Source organism: Astatotilapia calliptera, chromosome 23 (genome assembly GCF_900246225.1).
Source record: "Astatotilapia calliptera chromosome 23, fAstCal1.2, whole genome shotgun sequence".
Taxonomy (NCBI): domain Eukaryota; kingdom Metazoa; phylum Chordata; class Actinopteri; order Cichliformes; family Cichlidae; genus Astatotilapia; species Astatotilapia calliptera.
In genome coordinates this window covers 31,067,615-31,080,244 of record NC_039323.1, presented here as the reverse complement: position 1 = coordinate 31,080,244, position 12,630 = coordinate 31,067,615, and the positions used below count along the sequence as shown (strand labels likewise).

The window sequence follows — 12,630 nt, the reverse complement described above, 5'->3', positions numbered from 1 at the left end:
TAGTTGTTGTAGATCCATTCAATTTTTATGGCAACCAGGATCTAGACTTTGTTGAACCGCATGCAATCTGAAGACAACATGTAGTATTTAAGTGACCAAGTAGTATTTGGATAAAAGTTATTGAATAGTGTTGAAATAAACTGACAGAATTGAAGGATTAAAATATTCCAGGAGCTCAACTTACTCCATCTGAACATGTTTCAATCGTGTTTTATGAACACAAAATGCACAGGTTTACTGAATATGAAAAGGTTGTGTTGATTTAACTCAGTTGTTTAAGTTTCTGCCAAAGCAAAACATTTGTGTGCAACCAGTGTCCACTATTGAATCAAGTAAATCCAACATGTTTTTTTTCCCAGTGCAAAAAGGAGTTACGGTACCTGTATTCCTACGCAATATTGTCCCGGGAGTGAGGAAAACTTTCTGGTGAAGTTTTGGTTGATTTCTGGGTTTTTCTTGACACTAGGTTGATTTTATCAGTGAGGTTTGGATTGTTTTCTTTCTCTAAGAGAGAGAAAAATGGTTTTATGCTTGGACATGTTTGCAATGGGCCCCAGTATTTGTTATTATATGGGTATTTTATTGGTTACGTTTGTTTTTGCTTTTGTTACAGTGCACTGAAATTAGAACATCTGAGAGGTGTGATCCACCGGTGGTGATATTTTGGTATTTTGTGAGTTCCTGATTTAACAAATCAGCTCTTTAATCCAGGCCTGAGAGATTGAACTTTAAAGCGCTATAAAATATTCTTACTGGAAACAGTCGCAAAGTATTTTTCTCCATGATTATAATGGGCTTGGGAGAAATTCACTTATATGGGACACTGATCACATGAGAAGTCCTGAGCCTGAAAGGATTGCAGCGAGTCAATCCAGTCCAAAAACAAGGAACTGTTTTCCTTTAAAATGATGACGTCATCTTGCTGGTGATGGAGGGTCGAATAGGTTGCGCGTGAGACTCCATTATCAGCAACTTCTTGTATGAATGTGTGTGGATGTATGCATGTAACTGGACTGTGATGGACTGACGACTAAAAGTTTTAACTGACTTGATACTGAGACAAAAACGGTGCCGACTTTAGGATTAGTAAATGTCCACAACAATTCACCCAGCCTGTAAAAGAAGGGTGGATATTTTGTCTTGCTTTGTTTTTGTTTTTGCAGGAACAGAAGGATGACAGAGACTAAAGGGGGAGGCTGTAGCTTCACATGAGTGTGAAATGCAGACTGAACCCTTTGGTTGCTAATTTTGAGTTACTGATGTTTGCATTAAGAAAATTGTGTTTTTGTAGCTGTGTTTCGATTAATGTATCACATTATATTGTTGGGAATGTTAAATGCTAAAGTGAAGAAAAGGTTTGATTTCACTCATGACTGAACGTGTTATTATTAACCATAGCAGGCCACTGTAAAGAGTCAATTAACTTTTATAGAGGTAAAAAAAAAAAAAAAAAAAGCCAAAAAACCCTCTATTGAGGTCTGTGAATAACAGGGGAATGATAGACTTGTCACATTCAAAATGGAGATATGTAATAATAAACACTGGTCCCCGTCTTTTAGGTGCTTTCTTGAAATAGTCAGCAATTTAAAAGTAGGATAGAACGGACAGGGGAATGTGCTGAGAGGTGGTGCTGCACAAGAACAAGAGCAAAATAAAGAAAAATTATTGTGTTTAGCTTTGAGAAATTAAAATTAAAATGTATCATTACACTCAGAGGATCAATATGAAATTCAATATATGCTAATTTTGTATGAAGTACAAACTGATGAAACTGGGATTTTGTTACACTTAATTATTGCAGACACAACTAAAACTATAACTGAAACTAATCAAAACTAAACTGAAACTAAGGATTTTCAAAAAGATAAAAAATAGACTAAACTAGCAAACAATTGGTAAAAACTAATTAAAACTGATATAAAGTTGAAAATCTGAAGTCAAAACTAAATAAAAATACAAACTAATGAAAATTGCAAAACTATTAAAACCCTGGTGCAGAGATTGGCTAATCTGACCAGGAAATGTTATAAAATGGATTGTCGGAACAGTCAGCGTTAAAGTCACCTTTGACAGTCCAGACTAAGATGGCATTGGACATCTTCAGGGCGGAAAAGTGTTGGTGTGAACAAGGTGTGGTTTGGCTTGTTGCATATATGTTTCAAGATGATACAGCTCTGGATGAACCAGTTACCAGGGCATGGAAGGAGGACAGACTCATTAAATGAGGAGAAGGATTTTTCTGGGATTGGAGATCCTCTGGGTGAGTGGTTGACTAAAAGCATGCATAAAATAAAAGCTATCTTTTGTTATTGATTGGTAATAGATTGATAATTGGCCACATTTACAGCTGTATTAGCTTGTTGTGGACGTAGTCTACTTCATGTTTAAGCACTCTAATTAACAGATTGAAAATAGTGACGGCAGCATGGTGGCACGGTGGTTAGCACTGTTGCCGCTCAGCAAGAAGGTCCTGAGTTCAATTCCCCCATCAGGGGGCATGCAGCTTGTGGGGATAGGTTAATTGGATAATCCAAATTGCCATTAGGTGTAAATGTGCGAGTGAATGTGAGTGCGAATGGTTGTCTATGTCTATGTGTTCGCCCTGCGACAGATTGGCGACCTGTCCCCGCCTCTCGCCCTATGACAGCTGGGATAGGCTCCAGCGCCCCCCGCGACCCTGAAAAGGATAAGCGGAAGGGAATGGATGGATGGATGGATGGAAAATAGTGACATTAAAGGAAGAATATGCAGCGCCACCCTGTCAGATGCCAGTGACGGTGGGGCTCAGTGATGAATCAGGTGAGCCGGATTCATGGCTGATTCAAGACAAAGATTCCCCTGCTGTGGTCAGTGAGGGAAAAACAGGGGGAAATAAAATTGAAAGAGGCATTTATAAACATTTATGTGTGAAGTGGGATAAAAAGGGGGTGTTTTACTGTTATTTCAGCATCAGCATTATTATTGCATCAGAATCATATAACAAGCATTGCATTAATCATTTCTTGAAGCTATTGACATTACATTAACATTTGTATTACAGTGATTGTTATAACCTCAGGTTAATCTTCTATTTACAGGTGTCAGCATAATCATATGATCTTTCATTGCAGGTGTAACCATGATCATCTTTATACATACAGTGGGGCAAAAAAGTATTTAGTCAGCCACCGATTGTGCAAGTTCCCCCACTTAAAATGATGACAGAGGTCAGTAATTTGCACCAGAGGTACACTTCAACTGTGAGAGACAGAATGTGAAAAAAAAAAAAATCCATGAATCCACATGGTAGGATTTGTAAAGAATTTATTCGTAAATTAGGGTGGAAAATAAGTATTTGGTCAATAACAAAAATACAACTCAATACTTTGTAACATAACCTTTGTTGGCAATAACAGAGGTCAAACGTTTACTATAGGTCTTTACCAGGTTTGCACACACAGTAGCTGGTATTTTGGCCCATTCCTCCATGCAGATCTTCTCGAGAGCAGTGATGTTTTGGGGCTGTCGAGCAACACGGACTTTCAACTCCCGCCACAGATTTTCTATGGGGTTGAGGTCTGGAGACTGGCTAGGCCACTCCAGGACTTTCAAATGCTTCTTACGGAGCCACTCTTTTGTTGCCCGGGCGGTGTGTTTTGGATCATTGTCATGTTGGAAGACCCAGCCTCGTTTCATCTTCAAAGTTCTCACTGATGGAAGGAGGTTTTGGCTCAAAATCTCACGATGCATGGCCCCATTCATTCTGTCCTTAACACGGATCAGTCGTCCTGTCCCCTTGGCAGAAAAACAGCCCCATAGCATGATGTTTCCACCCCCATGCTTCACAGTAGGTGTGGTGTTCTTGGGATGCAACTCCGTATTCTTCTTCCTCCAAACACGACGAGTTGAGTTTATACCAAAAAGTTCTACTTTGGTTTCATCTGACCACATGACATTCTCCCAATCCTCTGCTGTATCATCCATGTGCTCTCTGGCAAACTTCAGACGGGCCTGGACATGCACTGGCTTCAGCAGCGGAACACGTCTGGCACTGCGGGATTTGATTCCCTGCCGTTGTAGTGTGTTACTGATGGTGACCTTTGTTACTTTGGTCCCAGCTCTCTGCAGGTCATTCACCAGGTCCCCCCGTGTGGTTCTGGGATCTTTGCTCACCGTTCTCATGATCATTTTGACCCCACGGGATGAGATCTTGCGTGGAGCCCCAGATCGAGGGAGATTATCAGTGGTCTTGTATGTCTTCCATTTTCTGATGATTGCTCCCACAGTTGATTTTTTCACACCAAGCTGCTTGCCTATTGTAGATTCACTCTTCCCAGTCTGGTGCAGGTCTACAATACTTTTCCTGGTGTCCTTCGAAAGCTCTTTGGTCTTGGCCATGGCGGAGTTTGGAGTCTGACTGTTTGAGGCTGTGGACAGGTGTCTTTTATACAGATGATGAGTTCAAACAGGTGCCATTCATACAGGTAACGAGTGGGGGACAGAAAAGCTTCTTACAGAAGACGTTACAGGTCTGTGAGAGCCAGAGATTTTCCTTGTTTGAGGTGACCAAATACTTATTTTCCACCCTAATTTACGAATAAATTCTTTACAAATCCTACCATGTGGATTCATGGATTTTTTTTTTCACATTCTGTCTCTCACAGTTGAAGTGTACCTCTGGTGCAAATTACTGACCTCTGTCATCATTTTAAGTGGGGGAACTTGCACAATCGGTGGCTGACTAAATACTTTTTTGCCCCACTATATTGCAGTTTGTTGCTCATTATAGAGTTGTGCTCAAGTTAATAAGGGTTAAAAGCTACAGTCAACGCGATGTTTGGCTGATCTATGGACTGGAGTGACTTCGAGCATAGAAGGCCGCATGCGCTTACATAACACTGATATCATGTTTTTCTTTGTGATCTTTTATTCAGTTATATCATTTGTTAAGTTTTAAGTAGTGGCAGTTGATTAAACAACATTCCTTTAATATTACATACCTGATTCAGAGCATTACACACAGATCAACTTAACAATCTGCAAAACCTTGTAGCTGCAATGTTGTGTCTCCATAAGGGACAGTTGGCTCCAGGAGATAAGTGGGAGTCAGTGCCTGTCCTCGAGGAGGAGAGAATGTTCCTTTGCTGTGTCAAAAGTAGTCAACAAGTTCATATTGAAGTGAAATTCATATTATTACAGGTTTTGTTTCTTGGCAATTCTGTGGACGCAGGCTCTGGGCAGAGCCACGAGTTGAACAGATCTATCATGTCAATTAAATTGATTTCATTCCCTGGCACAGGATGACGAGACTGGAGCGACAACACTGGATAGGAGAAAGTCTGATACTTTCTAAGATATGAGGTCACTAACCTTTTCTTTTAATTTTCGAGCTCCGTTGATTTGACACATGGGAATGTGTCAAAAAAAGGGGGGGGGGGGGGGGGGAGTTGAGTTTTAACATCAAACAAGGGTTATATGAACATTTTTATGACTTGATTTGTGTTTTAATAACTTAGGTATGGTAAAGCTTAAGCTAATAGTGACCCGAAAGGTTTCCGGACTTTTTTAGAGAATCAGTGAGAAGCATAAATCATTATTTCCATGTTTGAGCGTTAATCATTAAAATGAACTGAATAGCGTTTAGAAGATAAAATGCCTGTGTTCATGAGAAGCTGAGTACCACACTGGAGAGGAAACCGTGGGACGGTAGGCGGAAGGAAACACATGAATTTTGTGAAAACGGGGGGCGAATGTTAGAATTAAAATGGCTAATTTGTTTTTGATGTCTTTTGTTAAAATGAGTGGTTTTAATAATTTTCAGACACACCTTGCAAATGTGCTTATAATGAGTTGGCACTCTGTCTTTTGGTTCGGCGTATTTCCCTGGGACATTCTGAATATTCTAAACCAATTCTGAATCACCAGAAGATCAGTAGATAACAACATTAGATTATTAGAGCTAGGGAGAGAGGTGTTTTGGTTTTCTGTCTCTTACAGAGAAAGGACCAGACACAAGACGAGGTCACGGAGATACGAGGATCCTTCGCAGCAGAGACAGACACAGTGACTGCCAAGGCACCAACTGGGTTCAAGTGTCATGGCGTTTGGGCTCAGATTAGTCACCTCAAAAGGATGGATCCCATAAACACAGCAATAACCATGAATGGGTTGGCGGAAATCCAGGAACACCAGACTAACGAGGTTCGAGAGGCTCTTGGTCAAAAGGGGGACACGTTCCTGTTCCTTTTTCTGGGGGACACAGTTGTGACCAGAGGATACACAGATCGTTGTTTGACATCGGGGCAGAATAATCCCCTGATCTGTGTAACGACTGAAGGGTTGTCTAACCCCTGAGGTTGAAGAAAGAAGAGCAGAGGATCACCCAACTGGAAGACACTGGTGGCTGCAGCAATAAAATAAAGGCTAAAAGCTCCTCGGACAGAGGTTCTAGTCTGAGTATGTCTGAAGGGTATAAGGTAGCACCGAAATAAAGCTGGGGAAGAACTGGGGAGTGATGGGAGTATCATCTGTACCTACTATTGTTGTTGTAATAATAGTTTTTCTTGCATCTGAACTGCGCAAACACAGACGCCATCTCACATATGGTTCACCCAACAGGGGGACAAAGGACCTGAGCGGTAAGAAGAAATGAACCCGGCCACACTGAATTGCAGGGTGTAGGTGAGCTCTTTATTCTAAAGAGCTCAACAGGGGGAGTGTGGGATTATAATATTATTGTATGCCATGTTAGACCCCTAATTAAAGATTGTGAATTATTATGTAGTTTTGGTTTGCATTATTCTCCTGAATTAGAAGAAGGTGAAAACTATTGCATTTGTTAAACTGATTTGCATTGCATTAGACTGCTGATTTATTGTGAATGAATGATATTGTTTTATGATGCATTATACTGCTGAGTTATAAGAAATACTGTTCGCAGAAAGTCATCGCCTTATTTGTCTGATTAGAAGAGAACAGAACATACTGGAGAGATTTTCTGCCCCATCTCAGCAGGAGCAGATAAACAGGGAGCCAAGGTCGTAGCTTAGGCGCTGTGTGAGAGAAAGAATGTGAATGTTTAGGCTTTTATGATTAGGTGGGGGCCACTAGAGGCTATAAGAGTTTGATCAATGCTCCACCATTTTGAGATCTGATGCTGTCTGCGTACGGTGTCCATCTCCCACGCGTGTGATCATTAAAATCATCGTTTGACTCAACCCGGCCGGACCAGTGTTGTTATTTTGGTTTTTCCTCTTGTATCCATCCCCAATATTTGAATCCGTAACAAATCATAGTTAAACACATTTAGTGTAGTGTAATTTCCTCCAAACTTCTGTCATGTGGTGACTTAAACACAGAGCAACATAGAACTGAATGGATCATCTCACCGTAAAGTGTGATCCAAAACAGCTGCCCTATATTTCCTCATGCCACCACTATTTAAAAAAAAAAAATGTTATAAAAATTGTCATTTAATGTTATATCTTACAAGATTCTCTATTGGAGACAGTACAGGTGACAAACATGTATAAAGTCCATTTCTACTCTTGCTGATCACTCGACGATTTTCCTACTGCAACCCTCATTCCTTCAAACAGCGCTTTTATTCTATGCGTAGAGCACTTTGTCTAACTTTCATATGTAAACTCAACACTCTGATGTGAGGGGACAACTTGGGGTTCAAATCTTGTCCAGGGTGCAGAGGGGATTGAACCATCAACCTTCAAAATAGCAGATAACCTACTTTACCCCCTGAGCCACAGCTTCTCAAACAGTACAGAGAGAAAATATTATTTATATAGTTAAAAAAAAAAACAACAACAACAAAAAAACCAGCCCAAAAAGTGATTTGTCAGTTATAAGTATTTCCCATAACAAATACCTTGAAGGAGAGGGTAGTGAGTGGTATCACTTAACATTTAGAAATGGGTAAATGACCCAACTCCTAGGTATACTGGTGTGGCTGTATCTCAGGTGGTAGAGTAGGTCACCTACTAATTGGAAAGGCTGGTGCTTCAATCCCTTATACCGGACCTTGGTGTAGCCCCTCAGTTCATCCATGTTAGAAAGAAGCCTTCAAACTCAACACCAACACAGTCAGACGCATGTGAATGAGCTAACAAAGCCACCAGATGTGATAGTGTCTTAGTACATAGATGTAAAGCTTCTCTACCTCTGCAGGTCCTGTCCCAGTTTCTCCGACCGGTCCTCTGCAAGCACTTGGTACATATCATCTTCCTCCAGCCTACGTTTGTACCCCGCCCGGAACAAAGGATTCAGCCACCTGAGGGAAAAATAAATCCAAGAGTCAGAGGGAAGTGGAAGCAGATGTCGAAAGAAAGAGGAGAGACCGTAGTTTATGGTTTAATTTAGCTGATCATCAACTCTACATGGTGTTAGAGCCGTGCAAAAAAAACATGTAATATGCTTGCAGCAATGAAAAAAAAAAAACCTTAAAATGACGTGAGAAATGTGTGGTAAAGCAGGACTTCATAACATGATGGGCTGGAGGCACAGATGGATTAATAGATATACAGATTCAAACAAATAAAAAAAACCAACAGCACTTACATAAAAGCAAGGATCCAAAATGCAGGTCTTTGTTGCTTGTTTACCTCACTTCGTGTCCATTTCATTTCTTTGTGTGTTTTGTAGTCACATTTTAATGGATTTCCTTTTCTCTCTTGACTCCTGTGTAGTTTATTTTGCACGCAGAAATGTCTCTTTGCACACACAGTGTTTTTCACTGAAGCCGTGCCAGGCCCAAACTGGAACTAATTGCACGCATTTTTGCAGATGCCAAAAAGCAGACACTCACATGACGCCGCAGAACTATCGGGCCCAAAATTGGGACCACTGTTTACCAATGGCTATAGGAGGTGTTTACTAATGATTTACACAGTCAGTCTGTAGATTGTGTTGGACTTTTTTTTCCTTTTTTAAAAAGATTACCACAACTCTGACAAGCTTAGACTCTTTTAAGGGATGCTCAAGCGTCCCTAAATGTCTTCATAGCACCCATTAAAAACAAATAAAAGAAATTGTCTAAAGCACAGTGGACTGACTTTATATGGTTAAGAGACTTAGCTTAAAAAAGCTGTGGATGCTTCTCCTCTAATCTGCTTTTCTACAAACTGTTCTTTAACTTTGGAAAATAGTGGTCAGCAGGACTGAGCCTTTGCCTCAGTCACTACCACTGTGACAGTACTATATTTAAATGTCTAAATAGATTGAGTTTGAAGGCAACATTTTAATATTTATCAGATTGAATTTAGGTTTCCAAAGGTGAAAAGGACTGAATGGTTGCACCATTTTACATAAATATTAAAGCCAATTTATTATATGCATGGCATTATCCTTGGAAACTGAGCCCCCCTAAAGGTTTTAACTTAGACTCGCCCCTGGTGTAACTCAAGGGAGATTCTTTGGAAGAGAAGTAACAGCGCGTTGCCACTGGGCTAGTGCAAGGTAAACACGTCCAATTACCTGTAAAAATTAAAGAGCACAGGTGTATTAACAACGGCTACGTTCTACTCAGGAGGTCCTGCTTCTGTTCGCGAGGTTATAAGTTGCTGGGAATTGAGAAATCAAACTCCGTGAGCTTGACGTGAGTGGTAAAGGAAACCGTCGTGTACAAAACAGCAAAAAACAGCTTGATCGTCCACACAAACAAACATCCCATTGCCAGTAAACAATTGACATTTGAAGCGGCGGTATTCAAAATAACTCAACGATAAAGCTTTGAATAAATATATACAGGATGCTTCTGACATTAAAGACTTGCCTAAAGTTTAAATTCTGTAACGAAAACCAGTCAACCGCGTTTTAGCCAAGCACCCGACTTCTGGTTTTCAGCAACTTTCGGTTTAAGCTGTTTTATGGCTCCACTTACTTTAAAAACAACATTTAGAAAACATATAAAGGATGTGGAGAAATGTATACGTGTTTTCAAGTTTCAACGTTAGCCCGCAGGACGTTTTATTAACTTACCAGAAAAATATCTTGGACAAAAAGTTCGCGGTGGCAGCCGGGTTCGTCTTGGCATCTTCACTGACTTTTTCCATCGTAGCCCACGCTCACACCGCAGGTTCCCTTCAGCTCTTTCCCCTTTAAAAAACTGCTCCTCGTGGCTATGTGCCGTGGCTTTGGAGCAGACATATGTTACGCGGAGGTCAGCAACCTCAAGGTGCGTTACATATCCTGTAAAACACATGGGCCTTCTCCTTAGAAGCGGTCATAAAAAAAGAAAAAATAGAATAGAAATGTCTTTAATCGCTCCGCCCCGTCACACCCAATTGGTTAAAACAGTCGTGCACGCGCACTGACTGTGTGACTGCGGTGCATTCACGTAACATGTTTAGAATGTCACAGAGTCCAGTTTACCTATGATTTTTCTTCTTCTTTTTGGTCATTGATGAGGAAAAAGTAGTATTAAAGATACTGCAGATAGTTCTCTTTCTAATATGGAAGAGTCCTTAACACCTTCAGTTTTCAGATGCAGAAGCAATGTGTCTGTGAAGGTTCTCAGTCATCCAGGTCATCGTAGTCAAATGAGCGTCTGGACTTCTTTAATAAAAGAATAAAGCAGTAATAAAGCAATATTTGTACCGCATTACGTTTTAAGGTACAATTGGCATCAAAATTAAGGAAAAAATTGACTTTACTGGTGAATATCAAATTTTCTTTATGCTGTAAAAGAGCTCAAACGTGTCCATATAAACTTCCTGTGTGTCAGATGCTTTGAGCTTATCCTCATTAGTCAGCAAAATACGTTCCTCATAGGGCTTGCCTTGTAGCTGTGAGGTCTCACTTGACTGTATTTAAGTTATGATAACAATGTATCATAAACGAAATTGTGTCTGTCCTGTGGGACCCAACCTGAGAGTTTTCTACTCAAAAGTTTCCATGGCAAAGGAGGTGGCATTTGTTTGCTTGCTTGCTGTGACTTTATGATCCCAGAGGCAAACACACTGATGTGAGGTAGACACAAAGAGAATATCCTATAAATAAAGAGCAGGTTGTTGATGAGAGAGGCTGTCTGACATTCAAGAGGTGTTTCCTGCTTTGACATAAAAGACCAGAGATAGAAAAAGAGAGCAGGGACTAAAACACCTACCTCCTCTCCTTCTCTCACTAATTTCCCCTTATTCACTGAAATTCAGTCAAATATAACCAGGGTAAATGAATGTCCTGACAGTCTCAGTCTAATGATAACAAAGCTGCATGTTCATAGCTCCTAACCTCACATGTTACTTTATACTACGGTTGATGTTTAGCTAGCGCTGACTGGGAGAAAGGCCAAAAGAAGAGAAGCCAGCAGGAGATTATTACAAGCAGCTGAGCTCAACCCAATAACATTCATCTAAACTACTTTCGCTTGCTATCCTAAGTTGTGTGGCAGGTCTGCTTAATTTCTCACATGTTGTAGTTTCAGGTTATTTTCATTTCTTCAGTGCTCAACAAGGCAAAGGTGCATTATTTTCACAATTCTTCAGCATGCTTTATTGACTTGGGTCAGGGTGACCAGACAACTGCCGCTTACAACATATACATTACACTATAAACCAAGGGGATGGTTCTGTGGGAAAAACCCAATAAATCAGCAGTTTCCCTCCTGTCGTCCTGGGACCTTTTTGTACCACTTTCTGGTTTTAAATGCATGCCATTTCCACTGTGTTCAGTGGAATATAACCAAACTTGCCAAAGGATTTTTTTTTTTTAATTTTAAAATTTCAGTGTGAATTTCTTAAATCAGCCTAAAATGGCTGAGCAACAGAAATCCTCACACCCTTTACCCTAGGGACCATTTTCGGCCCCATTGACTTCCATTATAAACGCTATTTTTCATCCCAAAATTATTATTATATGATTTTATTTATTTATTTTTGCTTTGGATGTCAATGAGGACTCAGGGCCTTGAAATTTTAATTTTTATATTTGTCCACCAGGTGGTGCAATTTTTTCACTTTTTGGCCAGTGAATGAAATGAAGTAAATTTTCGTATTTATTCCATAGACTTTCTGCTGAATAAATGATAATTCTGTGTCACTAACAGTCTTAGACAATGGGGTGTATGTGTAAAAAAAGAAAATAAAGGTTTTTATGCCTAAAAAAAGAAAAAAAATACACATGCACACACACACGCGCACACACACACGCACACCCTTTCCCCCCCGTCTTTTCTCTTAGGCCAATATGCAATACAAAAACAATAAATATAAAAGCTGGAACCAAAGCCAAATTAACTTTATTATAGAGCTGGGCGATATGAGATTTTTTCATATCACGATATGTTTTTTTCATTTCAGGCGATAACGATATATATCACGATATGAGCCAAATAACTATATTTGTAAGATTTAAATGTGCCGTTGCTCACAAGTAAAATGTGAAATAATCAGCAGCTTGTTTTTATTTAAATATTTATTTCCCATAATAAGTTCAACGGGGTAGATGTACTTAAGGAACATGAGACTTTTTCAGATAAATAAAGGCAAATATTGCAAACTACACAAAAGGCAGCCGCTAAAGCGTTTAAGTTTCAAAATAGAACAAACGAAACAGACTAAATTGTCAATTCCACTTAGAAACAAAATATTAATTCTAAAAATAAATCTAAGTTTGTTTTACAGAAGAACAGACAAAACTGAC

The 12,630-nt window shown here is 39.8% G+C and overlaps 1 protein-coding gene across 1 annotated transcript in view; it reads right to left on the bottom strand.

Annotated features, from left to right (window-relative positions):
• The window catches only part of LOC113016994 (multidrug resistance-associated protein 4-like), a 49,578-nt gene extending 39,337 nt beyond the window's left edge, over nucleotides 1–10,241 (bottom strand). Inside the window, exons 1-2 of the mRNA XM_026160249.1 lie at nucleotides 9,970–10,241; nucleotides 8,153–8,263 (exon numbers count right to left, since the gene is read on the bottom strand). Of these exons, the coding sequence (XP_026016034.1) occupies nucleotides 8,153–8,263; nucleotides 9,970–10,043 (185 nt within the window). The 5' untranslated portion in view covers nucleotides 10,044–10,241. The remainder of the gene's footprint in view (nucleotides 1–8,152; nucleotides 8,264–9,969) is intronic.
• Between the last annotated feature and the right edge of the window lie 2,389 nt (nucleotides 10,242–12,630).